General features: G+C 34.8%; 4 protein-coding genes across 4 annotated transcripts; 2 read left to right on the top strand and 2 right to left on the bottom strand.

The window, feature by feature from the left end:
• LOC104766078 (UDP-glycosyltransferase 71B2-like) lies at nucleotides 8,446–10,421 on the bottom strand. Its single transcript, XM_010489895.2, has 2 exons — nucleotides 8,706–10,421; nucleotides 8,446–8,479 (listed from the first exon to the last, which is right to left on the bottom strand). The coding sequence occupies exons 1-2, from the start codon at nucleotides 10,129–10,131 to the stop codon at nucleotides 8,469–8,471; spliced, it is 1,437 nt and encodes a 478-aa protein (XP_010488197.1). The 5' UTR covers nucleotides 10,132–10,421; the 3' UTR covers nucleotides 8,446–8,468.
• On the bottom strand, nucleotides 11,060–12,819 carry LOC104766077 (UDP-glycosyltransferase 71B1-like). Its single transcript, XM_010489894.2, has one exon. It carries the CDS (start codon nucleotides 12,703–12,705, stop codon nucleotides 11,185–11,187), a length of 1,521 nt encoding a protein of 506 aa, XP_010488196.1. The 5' UTR covers nucleotides 12,706–12,819; the 3' UTR covers nucleotides 11,060–11,184.
• On the top strand, nucleotides 16,031–17,619 carry LOC104766076 (APO protein 4, mitochondrial-like). Its single transcript, XM_010489892.2, has 3 exons — nucleotides 16,031–16,154; nucleotides 16,360–16,638; nucleotides 16,728–17,619. Exons 2-3 carry the CDS (start codon nucleotides 16,373–16,375, stop codon nucleotides 17,476–17,478), a joined length of 1,017 nt encoding a protein of 338 aa, XP_010488194.1. The 5' UTR covers nucleotides 16,031–16,154; nucleotides 16,360–16,372; the 3' UTR covers nucleotides 17,479–17,619.
• Nucleotides 18,750–20,516, top strand: LOC104766075 (probable dihydroneopterin aldolase 3). The gene is made up of 3 exons (XM_010489891.2): nucleotides 18,750–19,000; nucleotides 19,442–19,634; nucleotides 20,177–20,516. Exons 1-3 carry the CDS (start codon nucleotides 18,907–18,909, stop codon nucleotides 20,367–20,369), a joined length of 480 nt encoding a protein of 159 aa, XP_010488193.1. The 5' UTR covers nucleotides 18,750–18,906; the 3' UTR covers nucleotides 20,370–20,516.

Here is a 21,400-nt window from a genome sequence, read left to right as displayed (position 1 = left end):
AATATAATACTTTTCTGCAGGGAAATAAGGTGCAAATTCGCAATTTTGAGAGCAGGTTTTGTTTTTGGTAGTACACAAAGCACATGGTTCACGAATAACATTGATTATTTGGACGTCCATTATGATTTTCTGTGTAATCAAAAAAAGATCATAATTACAATAGATGAATAAAAATATTTTCGAAGCAAATTTATAGATAAATCTTAGGAAAATAAAGTCAAAAATTTTACTAAATATCCTGAAAAGATAAGCCTAGAAACTTACTAACTCGTTCTTTTTTAATTTTGAAAATAACTTGAGATTTTGTTCGACTTAAAATATTTCTTTGTTATATATATTTCTGTAGTTATACATATATATAATTTTCCAATCATTGAAACTTAAATATTTTATTAATGACTTAAATAAAGAACCTATATTAGGCCGATAAATATTTCATAATAATTAATACTATTTAATAATAATAAAAGTTTTTCACATCATCTTTTATATATATTAATAATATAATATTTATATATATAGACTACTTTTCCAGTCATAGAAACTGAACTATTTTTAATCAATTATATGAGTACAGAACACATATTACATTGACAAATGTTTGCTTAACAGTTAGTACTATGTAGTAATAATAATAATAATAGCTTTCACACAATCTTTTACTTTATATTGTTTTAATTCTTTATATATATATTGTAACATACTTTTAAGACTTTAAAAATGTTTAAAATCTTGACAACTTTTTTTTTTTTTGACAATCACACTTTTTTGCTTTTTTTTTTTAAAGTTTGAAAGCCACTTTTTCTTTTCTTCCTTCCTTTCTCATTTTTTTTAAGCTTCAAAAACTAAACAATTATAAAAGCATTCTGTTTTTTTCTCTCCCTATTATATTTAAAAGCCCTCCAAAAGTACATATGCATTTTACATATTTTATATTTGTAAATTAATTATTCTCACAATTTTCTCTTTCTTTTAAAATCGATTTCAATAATAGTTTTTATTTTTTCATCATCATCATTAATAATGAGAGTGAAATCATCATAGAGTATTAAATTCATCATTAATAAGAGAAAATCATTGTCATATGTTTTGGTTAAATCCAATGATTTTTTCTTTTTGCAAAAGTGGTGATATTAAATCTTTGGTCAGTTGCCAACCTATTGTTGTGAGTATTTGTAACATCCGCGAACTAAATAGTGACATTTAGGGATGGGTGTCGATCGACACCAGCTTTTCTGATTCGACCAGATTGTTTTATTTCGCGATTTTTGGTTGGTTTGGTTTAATTGGGTTATCTAAACCGACTATATAAGTAGAGAAGCGACGAATTGAGAGTTTAGGGAGTGTTTTTGGTCGCCGCTTGAGAGGAAAAGGAAAGAAAGCGTTTGAGAGGGTTCTTGAGGGTTTTTGGGTTTGTTCTTGTTGTTTTGGAGATATCTGTGGCTGTGGAAGGGAGAGATGTTGATGGTAACGAAGGAGAAGCTTTTTAAGGTGTTCTTTCCACCGTTTCTCAACCAAATCTTCCTGTAAAAGAGGTGAGTGCTTGACCATGGCTGATCTAAGCTTGAGATCTCTTTTGTTTTGGTTGTCCCTTGTTGTTTGTGGTGTTTTGCTTGCGTGGTTTGGTTGGTTTCGTGTTTCCTTAGGTTCCTGAAGCATTTGGGATGGATTGGAGGCGATTTGGAACGGAGGTTCGACGTTCGGTTTCGTGCATATCGTGTCTGTGAAGGCGGTGTTGATCGACACCAGTTAGGTATCGGTCGATACCATGGTTATGTCAGCGTCAGTCGACACCGACCTAGTGTCGGTCGACACCAGACATAACTGAGACTTGTTTTCCTGGTTTGATGTGTTGTTTGTGTTTTGTTTGTTTGCTTTAACAATAGTATCTCAGTTGCTTGTGCGTATAGCCCAGTAGATGGGAGGATGGCCTCACTAAGTGTTTATGACAATACTCATGCATCTCAATTTGTGTTTGTGGTGCAGGTAAAGACAAATTGTGTAGCGTGGAATCAAGGCGATGAAGAGGAGGATGATCTAGGGTCTCGTTGTGTGTTGTTGGTTATATTGTTGTTGATGTTGGAACCTTGAATAGTGTTATGCTAGATTGTTAGAATTATTAGGAATATGATTGTATTGTTAATATCTTTGTTTTATATTGTTGGTATGTTTCCGCTGTCCATTGTTGATGGGTAAATTAAATAATATGGGATACTTAATTATATATTATTATTATTAAAAAAATGGGTTGAGTTGTTTGAGTGTTTTTTTTTTTGGTTAGCAAGTTGATAACTTGATATTTGCAATTGTTTAACTGGTGGTGAGTATGATAATCGTATAAATATATTGGTCAGTAGATGTGTCATGACTTTTATCATGAAGGCATACAATAACGAGAGTTTATACAAAACATATTTATTTGAGATATATATATATAACATGTTATCCAATAATCTCAAACATATACGTTTATAAGAGACAAAAACACTAGTAACTCAAACAGAGAGAGATAGATATTCAAGGAAAGTAGCTGCGACTTTGTCATGACGAGTAACAAGAAACCACTGATGGTACGGTCTTGTTTTGTTTTCCAATTAAAAAATCATTTGTTACTTGTTCGATTTCTTGTACTGAAATCATGAGTGAAGAAATTTCAAGTATAAGAAATTGATTACTAAACCAACTTGCAGATTTTTTTTTCTAGCTGCTAATATATGTAAAATTTTTGGATCGATTGTGAGAGGGAGAGAGTAATATACTGACTGAGTCCGCTAAAGGAAGATCCCAACAAGGACAAAGTATGGACCAATTTACTTCAATTGTTATTATAATTGGAAGTGTGAACACAACATTCGATCATGGACAATTGTGTAAGCTCTCGTGGATGTATATGTCGCAGTCCAGACAGAAATAGTGCTTGCATTTACGACATGTTACGCATGGACCAGGCTTATTCCCTGCGCATAACAAACACACCAATGAGCCTTTGTATTCAAAGTGAATGGCGCGGTTGCTGCAATATATATCAAACACAAGTTCCTCTATACATACCTCAACAAGGGTGAACTATGCGCATCTTAAGTTCAATTACGGGTTCAGTAGTGACCAATGATTATTGACTAGTGGTAGTACTAAGAAACATGTATGAAAAGCCTGCATAAACCTGCACCGATTAGGCTCTGTTGGCAACCAAAGCAACTCTTCCCCAATTTCCTCCGAGAATCATTCAGACTTGAAAGAGAAGGCACCTCATGAAGACATAATATTATATATGTATCTTTACACTAAATAATGTTTATAAGACTCGGTATACTCGTGTCTTATATGGAAGGATGTTATGTTTGTATCAGCATATAATCAAAAAATATATCAACAAATTAGGTCAACAATCGATAATTAACTTCTAAGATTTTAAAGAAATGTTTTCATATAATGTGATTAATAAAAAAAAACTTTCTTACATATGAAAAATTAGAAGCTAGATGTCGATGCCATTAATTCTTTCTGCGAAATTTCTCAAATGATCTTTTGTTGCCACGTGATATATGTCAACATTTATTTGTCAATGAAATATTATCATCAACAATATATATGTTTTCTATCACTTATTTTATTTTATTTTGACAACTGTTTTATATGGTTTTGTTTTGTCATCTGTTTTCATTCATTTAAGAACGGATTAAAATATGTAACTTTGTAGTCTAATCAAAAGTTACTAAAGATAAGTGATTAAACATAATCAGCTTAATCCACCAAAAAAATAGGCACTAAGCACTTTAGCCAAAAGGGAGACAGAAACTTAAACTTAAAAAGAGGAAAAAAATCTCTCAGTTTCAACGAGTTCATGTAGCCAATTTGGAGGACTAGTGGCTACATACAATTGCACAAAGGCGTGATCAGCAACATTTTGAGCAATGAGAGATGCACTTCTATTTTCGATCGGTTTCTCTAATTGTACTCTCCAGTTTTGTATTCTCGTCAGTAGTAGTAACATTTCAGATTGATGGTGAGCAAAGGAAGGCCAAGCCTTTGGTCTTAAGATCCCACCAACAAGCTCAGCTGATTCAGAAGCAAAAATGATTTTTGAGAACTTATAGCTATCATACTTTCAACAGCCGAGAAGAAATCTTGAAAAACTGCTTCTTCCCTGTTCAAAGATCCCATGAATGTTTTTCGGCTGTGAATGAGAACCTTACCATATTCATCTCTAAGGACCCAAGCAGCACCTAATCGAGTGTTTTTGGCCTCTTGAGATACCAATGTTACACTTTAACCAACAAGCAGGCGGTGCTTTCCATTTAGCCGCTTCTCTTGGGTCCTCAGCTTCTTCAATCAATTCACACTCAAAATTCACCTGTTGGGACGTACTCCATAGCTCTGCATCCTCTCTGATTTTTGATACCGTATCAAAAGGATCAAACATTTTCGCTTCAAAGAAGAAAGAGTTTCTATTCTTCCACAATCTCCAAAGTATCCATGGGAATAGTCTTTTGATCTCAATCGGAATGGATCGGTTCTTTGCCAAAGAGTAGAGGAAGTGAAAATTTGAGTGCACAGAAAGCTCATCGAAACCATCTGGAGGGGAGGGAAAGTTAGTTAAGGCCCAAACCTGTCTTGTTAATGTACATATGAATAAGACGTGGTTGATTGATTCTCCTTCATTCCCGCAAACTTGACATCTTGGACCCAATTTAATTCCTTTTTTTGATATTAGATCGGAAACAGGTAACGCTTCACTAACTGCTCTCCACAAAAAAGTTTATATCTTAGGGACAGTTTGTAGAGACCAGACCTTGTTCTTAATGTCATTGAGAGAAGGTTGCATTTCAGCTTCCAAATTAAGCTCTTGATTCTTGAAGGTACTAGCTAACCAATATCCGGACTTAACCGAGTATTCTCCACTCTTCATATGCTCCCAGCACCAATAGTCTTCTTTGCTAACCACTGGTTTCTGATTTTTAATGCATATGATGTCATTGGGGAGGAAGATAGAGTTCAGAGTTTCGTTGTTCCACGTTCTTGAATCGTGGTTGATCAAATCAGAAACTCGCAGAGTCCAATCAAAGAAAGTGTGTTTTCCTGTAGGGAGCTCTCCATCCATTCGCAAAAATCCATGGGTCCAACCAAACTTTTATAGAAGAACCATTACCAATTTTCTTCTTAATGCCCTTAGTCAGAATGTCTCTGCCATGGATAATACTTCGCCAGCCATATGAAGGTCTATCTCCAATCCCTGCCTCCAAAAAGTCTAAATCCAACAAGTACCGACTCTTGATTACTTGAGCAAATAGACAGTTAGGATCTTGTAGGATTCTCCAAGCCTGTTTACCTAGTAGCGCTTGATTAAAATCTTCCAAATCCTTAAAGCCAAGACCACCATGCTGTTTCGATAAACACATCTTTTCCCAACTTACCCAATGAATGTTTATTCTGTGTTCTACTGCATTCCACCAAAAATCTGACATCGTACTAGTAAGGTTGGTCAGTGTGGTTTTCGGTAGTTTGAAACAGGTCATAGCATAGACCAGAGTTGCCATTGCCACTACTTTAAGCAAAATTTCTTTACCACCAAGAGAGAGGGACCTGGCGAACCAACCTGAAAACCTGGACTTGAGTTTGTCCTTGATGTAATCCAGCAATTGAATCTTGGAGCCGCTAAAACATTCAGGAAGACCCAAGTAGGTTCCAGCTCCACCCTCAGTGAAAATGCCTAAGATCTCTTGTAGGACATTCTTCTTATCTTCTTCCACCTTGTCCCCAAAAGTAATTGATGATTTAATGAAATTCATACACTGCCCCGTGGCATCCCCATAAACCTTGAGGATGTTTTTTAAAGCCTCACATTGAGGAACTTCAGCCTTACACAAGAACAGGCTGTCATCTGCCAAAAGAAGATAAGAGACAGAAGGAACATCTGTTGAGAATTGAATTCCATTTATAAGACCCGAAGCTTCTGCCTTATTCATGAGATGAGTGAGCCCTTCTGTGCATAACACGAAGAGCAACGAAGACAAAGGATTACCCTGCTTTATTCCTCTTGATGGAGAGATCAAACCAAAGGGTTGATCGTTGATCAGTACAACATAAGAAACCGTGGTAACACACCTCATTATCCAACTAATCCTAATTGGATTGAAGCCTAGAGCATCCAACAAGGCTTTCAGGTAACTCCACTCCACCCTATCGAAAGCGTTTGACATATCTGATTTGATGGCCATAAACTCCTATGAGATAGTCTTATCTGTCCTTAAACCATGAACTAGTTCATGAGCTATAAGGATGTTATTAGAAACAAGTCTATCCGGCACAAATGCAGTCTGATTAGGAGAGACTATCTCATTCAAGAAGGGCTTTAGTCTTCTATTGATGATTTTGGAGATAATCTGGTAAAAAACTGAGCATAAACTGATTGGCCTGAGATCCGACATATGTTCTGGATTTTCTTTCTTTGGCAGCAAGCAGAGCTGAGTGTAATTCCATTCCTCTGGGAATATTCCTGAGCAAAAGAAACCTTGAACATCCAAAGTTACTTGAGCCCCGATTACATTCCAATACTTTTGAAAGAAAAAACAAGTAAAGTCGTCTGCTCCAGGAGCACTTGAGGGTTTGATAGCGAACACAGCTTCTTTGACCTCTTCAGAGGACACCGACGCACACATCTGTTCATTCATTGAAGTTGTGACTCTTGGCCGCAAGCCTTGGAAAATCTCTTCAAAAGAGTCCGGGTTGGAGGTTGAGAAGAGATCCTGGAAGTAAGCCACTCCCACATCTCCTTTAGAAGCTTCTGATTTCTGAACATTGCCATTTATATTTAGAAGTCTTTCAAGTCTGATTCTTCTTCTGTTCGCTTTAACTGAAGCATGAAAGTACTTAGTGTTCTTATCACCATATCTTGACCACATCTCTTGCGATTTTTGTTTCCAGTAAATCTCTTCCTCTCTGTAAGCTTGACAAAGACTTTTCTTCAAACTTCTGATTCTAAAGGTGTTCGGGAAGCCAGAAGACTGTTCTGCCTCTAAACTGAATTGCAGCTGAGAGATTTTCGATAAGGCATTAGTATTTTTTTCCTTCTTCCACTTACTTAGAGCTTTCTTGCAGCTTATTAGTCTCTCGGATACCACTCCATTACGGCGAAGATACGTAGCATTTCAAGCTGAAAATATGGCTTGCTTGACATTTGGTTTATTGAAGCACCTTTTATCAAACCGAAAACTGCCTCTATAAGGTTCTTTGACTAAAGTGAGCTTAACCAAGACAGGTCTGTGATCGGATCCCCGTTTTTCCATGAAGGTTTGGTTTGAGATAGGAAATCTCTTGAACCATTCTTTAATACCAAAGCACATGTCGAGTTTGCTTTGAATCCAAGAAGTGCATCTCTTTCCTCTCCAAGTGAACCCATTTCCGTAACTGGAGAGCTCAACCATATCACAACTATCAAGCATAGTTTTGAAAGGAGTGAAAGAAGAATCACCCCTCAATGGTCCTCCGAGCTTCTTACCGTTATGGAGAATATCGCTTAGTAAAATAAGTTTTGTGTTCATCTAAATTTATATTTAAAGATTATTTTAAAAATTTTGAATGATCATATTTAGAGGGAGGTATTGAACTTGACATTTTTTGGATTTTGTGGGATTTTAATATTTTAAAATTTTGAAAGATTTTAAGTGAATCTTTAAGAAATTTGATTGTGTTTTAGAGTTTTTATATTTTTAAATAGAAAATGAAATGAGATTTTATGAGATTTTATTAGTAGACTTTGAGTGATTTTAAAATATTTTAGAACACAAAAAAATAAAATTTTATACCAAAACAAAATCTGATCAAAAGTCTGCAGCTATGTCCTCAATTCAAATAACATTTAAAAAAAAAATTGTGATATTTTGAATAACAATAGATTTTAAGTAAGTTTTATAAATTATTGATTGAATAACAAGAGATTTTAGATTATTTTAAATGATTTACATAAATTCTAAGTTGAATAACATAGGATTTTAAAAAAAAAATTAAAATCATCAATTGAATAACCACTGATTTTAAGAATCCTTTAAAATCTTTTAAAATATAAGTTCAATACCCCTCTTAGGCTTAAGAATATTTATATTGATTAGAAAATTTTAAAAATTAAATAAAATCTAGTACAAAAACAAAATACGGGAAAATGGTGTCTTAGAAAACTCTATTTCATCAAATTGTGGACTGTCCACAGTGGACATTTAATTCCAGAGTTCTCGTAAATTATCATTTATGTGTAAATCCTTTATTGTTGTGAGTGTTTTTTTTTTTCTGGTAAGTTGATAAGTTGATACTTGCAATTGTTTGATTGGTGGTGAGTATAATAATCGTATAAACATATTGGTTAGTATATGTGCCATAACTTTTATCATGAAGGCATACAATAACGAAAGTTTACACGAAATGCATTCTGAATAATGGAGATAGGATTATGTTCTATAAGATTTGTATAGATTTCAAGATATATTTTTTGTGACGTCTTGAATGAACTTTAGAAGAGCAACGTGCGAAGATCCACCGTCCAAATTGTTTGATTGGTGGTGAGTATAATAATCGTATAAACATATTGGTTAGTATATGTGCCATAACTTTTATCATGAAGGCATACAATAACGAAAGTTTACACGAAATGCATTCTGAATAATGGAGATAGGATAATGTTCTATAAGATTTGTATAGATTTCAAGATATATTTTTTGTGACGTCTTGAATGAACTTTAGAAGAGCAACGTGCGAAGATCCACCGTCCATTAAAGCAACGTGGCTCTTCTCACTAATCTCCTTCACTCTATTCCTCACGTCACTATCCTGCTCCATCAAACAATTGATTCCTCTCTCTATCTCCTCCGCCGTCATCAACTCCGACTCCACCGCCATAAAACCCAACCGGAAACTATTTCGGATCTCCACAGCTAGACCTAACTCATCAACCATCTCGAACGCGTTAACTTGTTGCTCAGCGTAAAGAGGCCACGTGGCTATTGGAATTCCGAACCAAAGACTCTCTAGTGTCGAGTTCCATCCACAGTGCGACACGAATCCTCCGACCGCAGGTTTTGCAAGTATGGCGCTCTGTGGTGCCCAACCTATAATCTTACCTATCTCTGCCGTGCGTTCTAAGAATCCCTCCGGGAGAATCTCCTCAAGATTCGTGAATTCTTCGGGAGGTCCCATTGTTCCCGGTGGCTGAGCACGACGAAGAGACCAGACAAATCGGTGACCACTTCGCTCAAGCGCGATTGCGATTTCCCTAGCTTGGTCCTCACGGAAACTACCCATGCTTCCAAAACAGAGGAACACAACAGATTTACATGGCTGCTCGTCGAGCCACTGTAAGATCTCCGATTGCTTATCATCTGCTGAAGTTGGACTGTTGATTTTAAGATTCATAACCGGTCCAACTGTGTACACCGGAGGAAGAGAATGATCTCCACCAGAGAAAAACTTCATAGCATGAGGCTCAAGCTCTGCGAACGTATTTACCAAAATTCCCTTAGTGTCTTTGAACCTTCTGGTTTGGCTAAAGATTTTATGTAACCACTCTTTGTTGAACATCACGGAGGGGAAACACTTAACCGGTAAAGGACGAGTCAAAGTTGGGATCTCTAACTCAGTAGTGTCCGAGTCCTTCAAATCACTGACGTCATAGTTCTTAACGTCGTTAAGGTACTGAATATGAACTTGCAATCCAAGAAACGTAGCGTTGGAAGTGAAGAACATGTAACTCGGAACGCCTAACTCGTTGGCGACATCAATCATACTCGTGCAGAACATATCCACCACGAATCCAGCAAGTTGAGCCCGGTTAATAAGTTTTTTTGTGGTGGCTATCACCTCTGGCGCGAAGCTATCGATGTAAGCGAGAAAATTAGGTTTGGAGTCATCGGAGTTTGGTTGATCGGCTACGGAGAGAACGTGATAGCGAAGGCGGTCCTCAGACGCGGAGGAGAGAGAAGAGATGTAAGAGGCAGAGCCGCTACTGAAGCCAAGCATCTGAGGGATGATGAGGATGGTGATTGAGAGATGATCATCGCGGTCGACAAGAAGCTTAGCCACCTCCACTAGTGGCCGGATGTGTCCTTCACCAGGTGATGGTATAAAGATGAGCTCCATTTTCATTTCGATAAAATTATTTATTAATCTGTCAGTCGATTTTTTTCTAACAACACAAAAAATGGTTTCTAAGTGGTTTTTGTAATTGAAGGCGTTACAGTGAAGCGATAAGACTCGTCATGTGCATACACGCTGTAGTGGATCTGAGACCAACGAATGTTTCTTCTTTTTTAACTTTTGTGCAACCATACAATCTTTATCTTCAATGTTGGGGCCTAAATTAGTCTGTGAGCATTGGAAAAATTGATTCGTTTATTTATTTTTTTTTGGCATTTTTTCTTCCACAAGTTTAAAATTTTATTTTGCTTTAAATAAACTTTTGCTTCTAAAGATGCTCTACGATGTATTTTTTTTCTGGCAGAAATATAGTCTTAATTTCTTATCATACATTTAGTGAAATACTTGTTTGTTTCATTGACATTTTGTCAGCATTCTATATTTTATTATATGATTGGTTCTGGAAATATCAAGCTTGTGGTGGGGTGATAATGGACAAGACATACTCCCACTCTACCACCTTCTTGATTACTGATGCGAATATAACAAACAAATAATTCACATCTAAGTCTTGAAAATTATAGTTTGGTGCGTGATAGAAGCAAGCGTTGCCTTCCGCTATAACTCTGTTTTAATTTATGAATTATTACGTCTAAGAAATCATGATGAAATATAATTGTTTTTTTTTGTGTGTGGGTTGATGTCAGCATTGAACGTTAAGGTGGGTTCAAAAATTCAGTACCCAACTAAAGCACTTTTCAAGTCGTGAACAGAATCCCCTACACAGCCCCGACTTTGTAGTTTTTGAAATAACTTATGACATAAAATCGTATATTGAAAGATTGAAGTTCTTTCACTGTTAGATAGTTTGATACATGCAGAAATTTTCATGCTCATTGTTGTGGTGTGATTATTCTTTGCAGATAACACAATAAAGAGATCAATGGGACATTGGGACATAAACTGAATTATTGTACTTTGACTTTCAGATTATGTCATTTTTGTGGTCTTCAATTATTTCATCATAAAAGACTTTTTATAGGACCAGTGGACCACACATTTCTATGGAACATTTTCGACCACGTCTTGAACAAACTTCTTTAAAGCACAGTTCGAAGATCCACCGTCCAACAACGCCACGTGGAGTTTATCCTTCATCTCCATCACCCTCTTCCTCATCTTGCTATCCTCTTCCATCGCACACTTGATCCCTCTCTCAATCTCTTCTGCCGTTACAATCTCCGACACTCCCACCACAAAATCTCTCCGATACTCTTTCCTCACATCCGCCGCTAAACCAAGCTCCTCCACCATATGAAACGCGTTAAACTGTTGTTCCGCAAAGATAGGCCACGCCGCCATCGGAACACCGAACCATAGACTCTCAAGAATCGAGTTCCATCCACAATGTGTTACGAACGCTCCTATCGCAGGACTCTTGAGCACATCTACTTGTGGTGCCCAGCTTATGATCTTTCCAATATCCACCGTCCGATCCAAGAAACCTTTTGGAAGAACGTCCTCCAAGTTAGTGAATTCTCCGGGAGGAGAACCGATAATGTCTTCCACCATCGGAGAAGCCCGACGGAGCGACCACAAGAACCTATGGCCGCTCCGCTCTAGCGCCACGGCTATTTCTCGTGTTTGTTCTTCATTGAAACCTCCCATGCTCCCAAAGCAGAGGAACACTACAGATCTAGTCGGTTGCTCTCTTAACCAACTCAAAATCTCCCTTGTCTTCTCATCGTCGCCGTTGGTTTTGAAGTCCATAATGGGCCCAACCGCGTAGACCGGAGGAGTATTCGTATTCTCGCCGGAAAAGAACTCTAACGCCAGAGGTTCCATCTCAGCCACTGAGTTCACCAAAATACCCTTCGTTTTTCTATAACTTCTAAATCGACCGAAAGCGTAAGGAAACTGTTTCGTGTTTAGCATCACGGAAGGCAAACACTTCGCTGAAAATGGTCGAGTCAGAGTTGGAACGTCAAACTTTATGTCAGAGTCTCTCAGCTCACTTACATCAAGTTCTTTTTTGTCGTAAAGAGATTGAACATGGAACTGTAGCCCGAGATATGAAACGTTCGATGTGTAAAAGATATAGGTCGGGAGGCTAAACTCGTCGGCGACGTCTAACATCGACATGCAGAACATGTCCACTACAATCCCAGCGAGGCGCGAGTCTGGACGTGTCGACACCTCCCGGGCGAGTTCGGACACGGCGGCTCTTACGTATGGTTTCTTGCTCTCGATGTAAGATAGGTACGTTTGCTTCGGATCTTGATCAACGGTGGGGAGGAGGCAGTAGCGGAGACGGTCTTCGGAGTTAGTGTAGGCGGAGGAAGAAGCGTGACCAGAGAATTGTGAAGGGATGACGATGAGAGTGACGGAGAGGCGGTCGTCGCTGTCTACGAGAAGCTTCGCTAACGCCGTTGTTGATCGGATATGTCCAACGCCCGGCGATGGTATGAAGACAAGCTTGATTTGCATGATGTCCAGACGTTGCTTTTGCACTTCTAGAATTTGAACGTGTGGCTTGTCTAAAAGAGTATTGGTAAAGGTAGTGTGTGGTGTGTTATTTAACATGTTTGTGCTTTCAGAACTATATTAGTAGAAAATCTCATGTTATTACACCAATTTGAAATCATTTATAAATGCAAGCAGTTGTTAATTAGTGAATCTTAGGCTATTGGATTTCTTGACCAAATAATGGTTATTGAAGTTAATTATGGTACAAAATAATAATTTTTTTTAACAATGACTTGAAAACAATCATCAAACATTAAAATAAAAATTATCATTAAGATGAGGTTATTGATTCTACGATCCTACTATATTAATTGGGAAGTACAAATATGAAACTAACCTTAAAATTAATTAATTAAATAAACATAATTAATTGAAAATAAAAAACGTGACAGATCAAATATAAAAAAAATCCAGGAAACTAAAAAAATGTATTCAAATCAAAACTAAAATGTATTCAGATCAAATATAAAAAAAATCTAGGAAACTAAAAAAATGTATTCAAATCAAAACTAATTTGTATTCAAAAAAATAAAAAATTTATGGTCATAATTTCAAAAACTAAGATTTTATACCCAAGTAGACAATATAATATTTTTAAGGGAATTTTGCACTTACACCCACTTTCCCCTAAGCTATTAACACTTGCACCCACTTTCTACTATCACTATACTTTCCTTATGTAAAATTACCACTTACCCCTCAAACTAAACAAACCAACTCTCTTCCAATTTATTTTACCTATGTGGATTCTAAGTATAGCGAGAGAAAACAATACATATTTTTCTTCCTCAACCATGATTCCTCCAATTTATCAACCAACAAAAAAATTCAACTCACCATCCCCTCAATTATTCAACCAAACAATTCATCTTCTTCTTCCTTGTTTTGCTTTTGCTCATCCATTGAAAAAGAAAAGCCATTTTTGTTTCTCTCTCTTTCTCTCTCACATTCTTTTTCTAAAGTTTTCAAAAACCATTCCAATAATGGTGGAAATTCAGAGAAGGTGAAATCTTTAGATCTATTTTCTTATCACTTAGATTATATGAGATTCGATCTGGGTTTTCTTGGGTTTATTGTGATTTTACTGATTAATTGTGGTCCTATGAGCTTTTTAATATTGAATTTGTTTTAGTTCGATCTGGGAAAAGGTTTGAGTTTTGTTGTGTGAGTGTTATCCATTACTTATATTGTATCCACAAATAGTTGTCCATTTGGATAAGTTTGACAAATATTGTATCCACAAATAGTTATCCATGTGGACAAAGATTGTATCCACAAATTGGACTATAACCCCGATCGATAATATGTTTCCATATGGACATGTTGTCATGGACACCTGAATTGATGGGTATTACTTATATTCTGTATGAATAAACACAAGTAACTATCTATTAACAATACTGCAATTGATTAACTACTTATCATTGAACAAATGTTCAATGACAAATGGATACTGTATAATCTAAAATTCAAAAAAAATATAGCAATATGTATCTTAAAATGTAGAAAATATATAATCATAACATATTATATATAAATAAATAGATAATTTGTTTTATGATAACCATTTAAAGTATTAACAACAATAAAAAAAAAAAAAAAAGAGAGAAAAGAAGGAGAGAAAGAGGAGATGGGCAGTTTTGCCATAAATAAAAGACACCTAAGGCAAAAAACTTGAGAAAGTATAGGAAGAGTAGAAAGTAAGTGAAAGTGAAAGAAGATGAAGGTAAAGTAGGTGTGGGTGCAAAATTCCATATTTTTAATAACTAGATTTCGAAGATTTTGTTAAGATTTCAAATTATGATTTTCCTATCATCTTTATTTTATTTTATTTACAAATTATTTGAAATTTTCATATAATACTTATGATTAATAAAATAAATAATTTTTTTCTGCATATGTTGTGATTTGAATTTTTAAAAACGGAGATATATTACTCAATCAATGAAAAAACGTGTCTTTTAATTTCCACATTGGCGGGTTGGTAAAACTAAATGTCTATAGCTGATAAATTAATAAATTTTATTTCCTCACAATTATAATATTAAAATTACAACCTCATATTTCACAAAATAATGATGCAAATATAACAAACAAATAATATAAAACTAAAATAATTATTATTCAAAAAGACATATATAGATTTACAGAACAAAGAAAAATAAATATTATCCCAAACAACATAACTTTTTAAAAGAAATATAATAATAAAAGTTATTATTATATTATATATATATTTTTAAATATTAATCCGTGCTTATAGCACGGGATATCTCATAATAAATCCAAACAAAAATCATTTGTTATTCAATTATTGATTTTAAAATACTTATCAAAATTATTTGTTATTGGTTATATGATTTATAAATAATTGTTAAAATCCCATGTTATTCATTTAATGATTTGTTTTTGGATTTCAAAATCCACATTATGTTTTAAATTGATTTCAATGGATTTGAAAGTGTAAATTAAAAGGATTTAAATCCAAGGATAAAACATGTTATTTCAAAATCCATATGTTTTGATTTCTATTATTTACAATTCTATATGTATTTAGATTTCACATCTCCGATAACAGCCTAAGTTTTTTTTTTAACTAGTGTCGGATTTAATTAGTAAATAAAAGAAAAAAAAGTTACTGAATGTACAAAATAAATAAATAAATAAATTGAAACAATTACGTTAGAATAAAAAAACAAATTCATATACTCTACAACAATAGTGGTCCTTCCTCTACTCTTTGGCAACCACCCCCGATAGGTTGGACCAAGTGCAATTATGATGGAAATTTCATTAGCAGTGAGAGACGTTCAACAGCTGCTTGGTTAATTCGGAATGATCAAAGCTCTTTTTGTGAAGCAAGTCAAGCTATAGGGACTGCTGTTACTTCTGCTTTGGAAGCTGAATGCCAAAGCTTAGTGTTAGTGATGCGTCAATCCTGGCTTGTGGCTACCGTAAAGTAATCTTTGAAGGTGACTGCCAGACCATGGTTAAGATAATAAATAATGAAACCACAAGGTTTGATATCAACAACTGGATTCAAGAAATTAAAGGGTGGGCTAGGCGTTTCGACTCTGTTCTTTTCAAATGGACTTCACGACAAGCAAATGGATTAGCATGAAACAACATATTTTATTTTCCATTTATCGATTCCTCTATGTATTCGGTCTGATCTTCACTATGTTAACATTACTTGATAATTAATAAAGTATCCAATGTTAAAAAAGAAAAAAAAAACAAACAAATTCATCAAAGCCGAACAACATTTTTTTTAAAATGATATAGCCCATTGATAAGGTCTCGTTAGAGAAGTACAGGCCCATAATGTATGGCCCAAATAAGGCCGTTGAATCAATTTTCAGATTTATGACGAATCCTCAGATCTTCCTTCTCGTCGAGAGGTTCCTCTTCGTCGCCGTCGCTCGGAAAAAGTTCCGATTCGTTTGGCCGGGAACTGCTTTGCTCCATAGAAATTTTCAAGTGATCGCGTTGCATGTGTAAATCAGGTAAAAATTTAGCGATCCCTTTTGTTGCATCTCTCCGTTGATATTGAGCATAACGTGCTCGACGAAATGTCTCACTTGTTTTTTTTTTTAATTCCCCTGTTCGTGATTCTGAATCTATCATATGTATAAAAAAATCAGCACTTTGAGAATCATTGGAATCCATAGTTTATACATCACTGACTCATTTTGTTCTGTGTCTCTATAGATTAACCCGGGCTATGTCGAATTTTAGACATAAAGTATTGAGAAATCTGAGCTCAATTCAAGGAGCTAGTTACTCAACTACACCTTCAAGAACCAAAAAACTAAAGCTTGATGACCTTAGAAAACTCCGGCCGATGATTCTAAAAAGAATCGAAAACCGAGCAAAAGATTACCCGGTTAAAGAGATTGTTCCTGTGGCTGAAGATATTCTTATAGCCAGAAAGAATCTAATCAGTAACGTCACTGCGCTTCTCAAAGTCTTTCCTGTCTTGACATGCAAGTAAGTTTTATTCTTTTGAGCTTTTAGATAAAAGAAAGGACTCTACTTTAGATACTGAGGCTTTGTAAATAACTTGGAACGTTTTCCAGATTCTGCTCAGAAGTGTTTGTTGGCAAAGAAGGACACTTGATTGAGACATGCCGTAGTTATATACGGCGTGGCAACAATAGACTACATGAATGGGTTCCTGGTTCCATAAACGATATACTTGTCCCCGTCGAATCATATCACTTACACAACATTTCTCAAGGTGTTATCAGACACCAACAGAGGTTTGATTATGACCGTGTTCCCGCAGTCTTGGAGCTATGTTGTCAAGCAGGAGCCATTCATCCTGAAGAAATCCTTCAGTATTCCAAGATTCACGATAACCCGCGGATTTCGGATGTGGATATCAGGAGTTTATCTGCTGGAGATCTTAAATATGTTGGTGCAAACGCTCTAATGGCGTGGGAGAAACTGAGAGCTGGTGTGAAGAAACTCTTGCTGGTTTATCCTTCGAAAGTTTGCAAACGGTGCAAGGAGGTTCACGTGGGACCGAGTGGTCATAAAGCTCGGCTATGTGGTGTGTTCAAATACGAGAGCTGGCGCGGCACTCATTACTGGGAAAAAGCCGGTGTGAATGATCTGGTACCTGAGAAAGTGGTGTGGCACCGGAGGCCTCAGGACCCGATGGTTCTTTTGAACGACGGGCGGAATCATTACGGACATGCCCCTGCTATTGTGAGCCTTTGTAGCCATGCTGGTGCCATTGTTCCTGTTAAATACGCTTGCAAAATGAAGCCTCAAGGTCTATCTTTTCCTTTCAGTAGTTATTCAGTTTCAAATCATGAAACGTAGGGAGTAGCTATAACCCCACTGGTTTTGATAGTCTTTTATGTCTATTGGTATCACTGTTCTATATAACTCCACATGATGTCTGTTTTGGCGTTTTAGGAATGAACTTCACATGAAATTAATACACTTCAGATCTTAATTCCATATATGATACAAGGTTAATGATAATTTACATGCTCATTTGTGCAAGTTGCTAAAAGCCATGTTAATTATCATAACAATATGAATTCAAGATTTCTTGATAATCTGCCTCTCCCTTGAAACACATTATGCAAGGTTTATGATATAATGCAGTAGTTTTGACCCCAAAAGAAAAAAAAAATGATATAATGCAGTAGTCCAATATATATAACCCACCATATGATTATAGTATTCTCAATAAATATAACCCTATTCAAAGCAAACAAAAGATATAAAGGAAAAAAGAACAATATATATTTTAAAGTAAATAACCGACCAGATCATCGTAGACTTGTAATCTCAATAAATATATAACCCAATTTAAAGCAAACAAAAGAGATAAAGAAAGAAGAACAATACATATATTTAAAGTAAAATAATTCACCATCTGATAATCGTAATCTCAATAAATATAACCCATTAAGAGTCAAACAAAACAGATGAAGAAAGAAGAACTATATATATATTTTTTAAGTAAATAGGATCCAAGTAAATACCCCAAATAAGTGTGACCAACCATATGATAATCACAATCTCAATAAATATAACTCAATTCAAAGTAAAAACAAAAAACACTAAAATTTGTAACTCAATTCAAAGTAAACTCTTTCTTTCTTAAATTTAAATGTAATTATTTTAGGATTGTTTTTTAATATATGTTTTGGATTAAATGATGTTTTAGGTTTTTTATACATATTTGATAATTTGATCATTTTTAATCATTTTTTAACCAATTAACAATTTTTGAAGTGTATAAATTATGAGTAGAATGAAAATTTAATTGTTTTTCTAACATGTCTGAATTTATTGTAGACGGCTGAAGTGCTTCTTTTTTTTCTGGACAAAAACGGATGGAATGCTAAGTAGCAGCAATCAAATTGTTTTTTACCCGTTAGTAATAAATAATTTAAATTGACAATTTGGTTGTTGTTACTTACCACTCCATCTGTTTACCTAGACCGCTTTTTAATAACTATCTTATTAAATTTTTACGTATTCTAATGGATAATGATCTATATTTTTAGGAAAATAATGTACAAAACGTAATTTATATATAAACATGTATCAGCTGGAACTAAAACATATCCCCAAATTGTTATCTACTTAATTTTGAGAAAAAAATAAATGTTCTTAGGCCTATAAATAGGACAACTTTCTTCTTCCTTCTAATTTAAACCGATTTCTTCCCCATCACTTTTTACCACCTTTCATCTAATCTTAATAGTTAAAATTATTACTGCGCCCAAAAAGATGCAGAGCACTTTACTACTTCTAACCAATGTATTTTTGGTTTTAGCCGGTTGTTTAACGGAAACAACAGCTCTAGCAACGTTGGAACAACGAAGTATATATATCCAATACTTCTTTTGAAATGTTGGTGACAAAAATGAAGTGTTATGGTGGTTTTTTTGTTTGGTTTAGGTTCAATTGGGTGTCTAAGATTGAGAGATATGTATAGAGGTCTAATATCTTGTCTTTGAATCAGTTGCTCAGAAAGCTCTAGTAATTATTTTGAAGGGAAACGATAAGTGTCTGAACTAAAATTTGACAAGTTGTTTCGGCCAATTTTTTGATTAATTGCTCTTAGAATTCCTAGATAATATTATTGGGTGTTGCGATTATAGTATCGTTGTGAATATATCATGAGATTCAAAATCTCTTATACCATTCACTTTGTGAGAGATTTTATGAATTGAGGGAAGAGATCCTACAAAAATGATCGTTTTAAAAGTAGGTATATTGGTTAAACATATTCTTGCTTTGTAATTAAACTGTTGATGGACAGAATCATCAGAGCCAATGCTTGAGGATAAACTGATACTGAGAGGGTTGAAATTCTACGGTTTCCATGGAGTGCTTCCAGAAGAGAAGAAATTGGGGAATACATTTATTGTTGACCTTGATGTGTGGCTGAATTTGAAACCGGCCATTGAATCAGACAACTTGGCAGATACAGTCAGCTATGCCGAAACTTTTAGGTTTGCATTTAATTACCAATATCACTTACATAATATATAATGGAGAATAAAATTAGGATCCAATCTACTCCGAAAAATAGGATATATGCATGAGATTTTTAATTCAGAATGACTCAATTTTTTTTTTGTCAACTATCTCACTCAATTTTTTTTTGTCAACTACGATATCATTTTTGATTATGTATATAGGTATATTAATCATGAAGATTATTTAAAAAAAAAACTCAGCTTTGATTTTTTTTTTTGGGTATTTTAACTTCGGCGCCAAATAGTTGCACTTCTAGAGAAAAAGAATTGGACAAAAAATAGATTAATGTCAAATATTACCATATTAGTTGAGTAAAATCAATTCATTAATTTATTTTTGACTTTTATATTTATACTTTTTTGCGGATTAGAATTTGGATCTTAATTTGGTAGCATGATTTATTGGGCAGAATCTTGAACATCAGTTATGTGTCCAACCTTTGAATTATGGCTTAGTTTTATCTTTAATTTGTATATTTATGATTTCATTGGTGAAAAAATGATACTTTTGGCAGCCTAGTTAAGAAAATTGTTGAAGGGCCACCGAAAAACCTTGTGGAGACGGTTGCGGATCTCATCGCGTCTCAAATGCTTGAAACATTTCCTAAGATAAATGTTATTCGAGTGAAGCTCGGAACGCCAAACCCCACACTACTTGAGTGCACCGATTACGTAGGGGCCGAGATTTTCAGGAAGCGAAAGCACTAACTGAAGAAACTGCATAACCCCAAAAGCTTTGCATCATTGTGTTTTCGATAACTATTTTAAATATTAAGGGAAAAAAACGTAAGTGTGAAGGCTATAATATGGATTGATTTCTATTATTATGATATATAAGCTATTATGTGTGAAATTTATAACTTTGTTCAAAAAAAAAAAAAATGTGTGAAATTTATAAATGTATTATATCTGTACACTGTTATTATGATATATATATTTCTATTAAGTTGGTTAAAAAAAATCAGTACGGGTGAAAAAATATAGTTTCGAGTATTTAACTATATTAGTCTTTTGAATCTTCTTGGTTTATAAATGTCATCGAGAGTGAAAGATAAACGCAAATTACTCTTCCCTGATATGCTTTTTTTTTTTTTGGACAAGCCCTGATATGGTTTGTGTGGTATAATTCTTGTGAATCTGAAATTTCAATTATAAGATATTGTACTTGAAGAAGATGCAATCATCAATCGGTTAGATACCGATGCCAATAGATTTATGTCTAAACAGTAAATTTTAGTATATAAGATAATTTTAATAAGATTTTAAAAATACTTCGTTCGTAGTAATAATAACGCATTTGAAATCTCGCAAAGTTTTTCGAATCGATGTGTTGAATTAATATAAGAATTTCGCATGAGGTTCCTCAAATGGCTAAATCAGAATGTATTATTGAGCTATATCATTGGGAATTCTAATCATAAGAGAGCACAAAGTCCATCCTATGATTTATCAAACTATAACTTAAAACTTTTCCAGATTCTGCTCAGAAGTGTTTGTTGGCAAAGAAGGACACTTGATTGAGACATGCTCGTGCCAGTGTTCCTGTTAAATAAGCTTGCAAAATGAAGCCTCAAGGTCTATCTTTTCTTTTCACTAATTCAGTTCCAAATCATGAACCGTAAAGAGTAGTAGCTATAACCACTGGTTTTAGTCCGGTTTTGTGATTGATTTGGTATTTGGCACTACCGCTTTTTGAGAACTATCGATCGCCTCCTTTAAGTTTTGTCAGAGCAAATGGA

Source organism: Camelina sativa, chromosome 19 (assembly GCF_000633955.1).
Source record: "Camelina sativa cultivar DH55 chromosome 19, Cs, whole genome shotgun sequence".
In the NCBI taxonomy this organism is placed as follows: domain Eukaryota; kingdom Viridiplantae; phylum Streptophyta; class Magnoliopsida; order Brassicales; family Brassicaceae; genus Camelina; species Camelina sativa.
The sequence above is the reverse complement of the archived record's forward strand: the minus strand, read 5'-3'. Positions and strand labels throughout refer to the sequence as shown.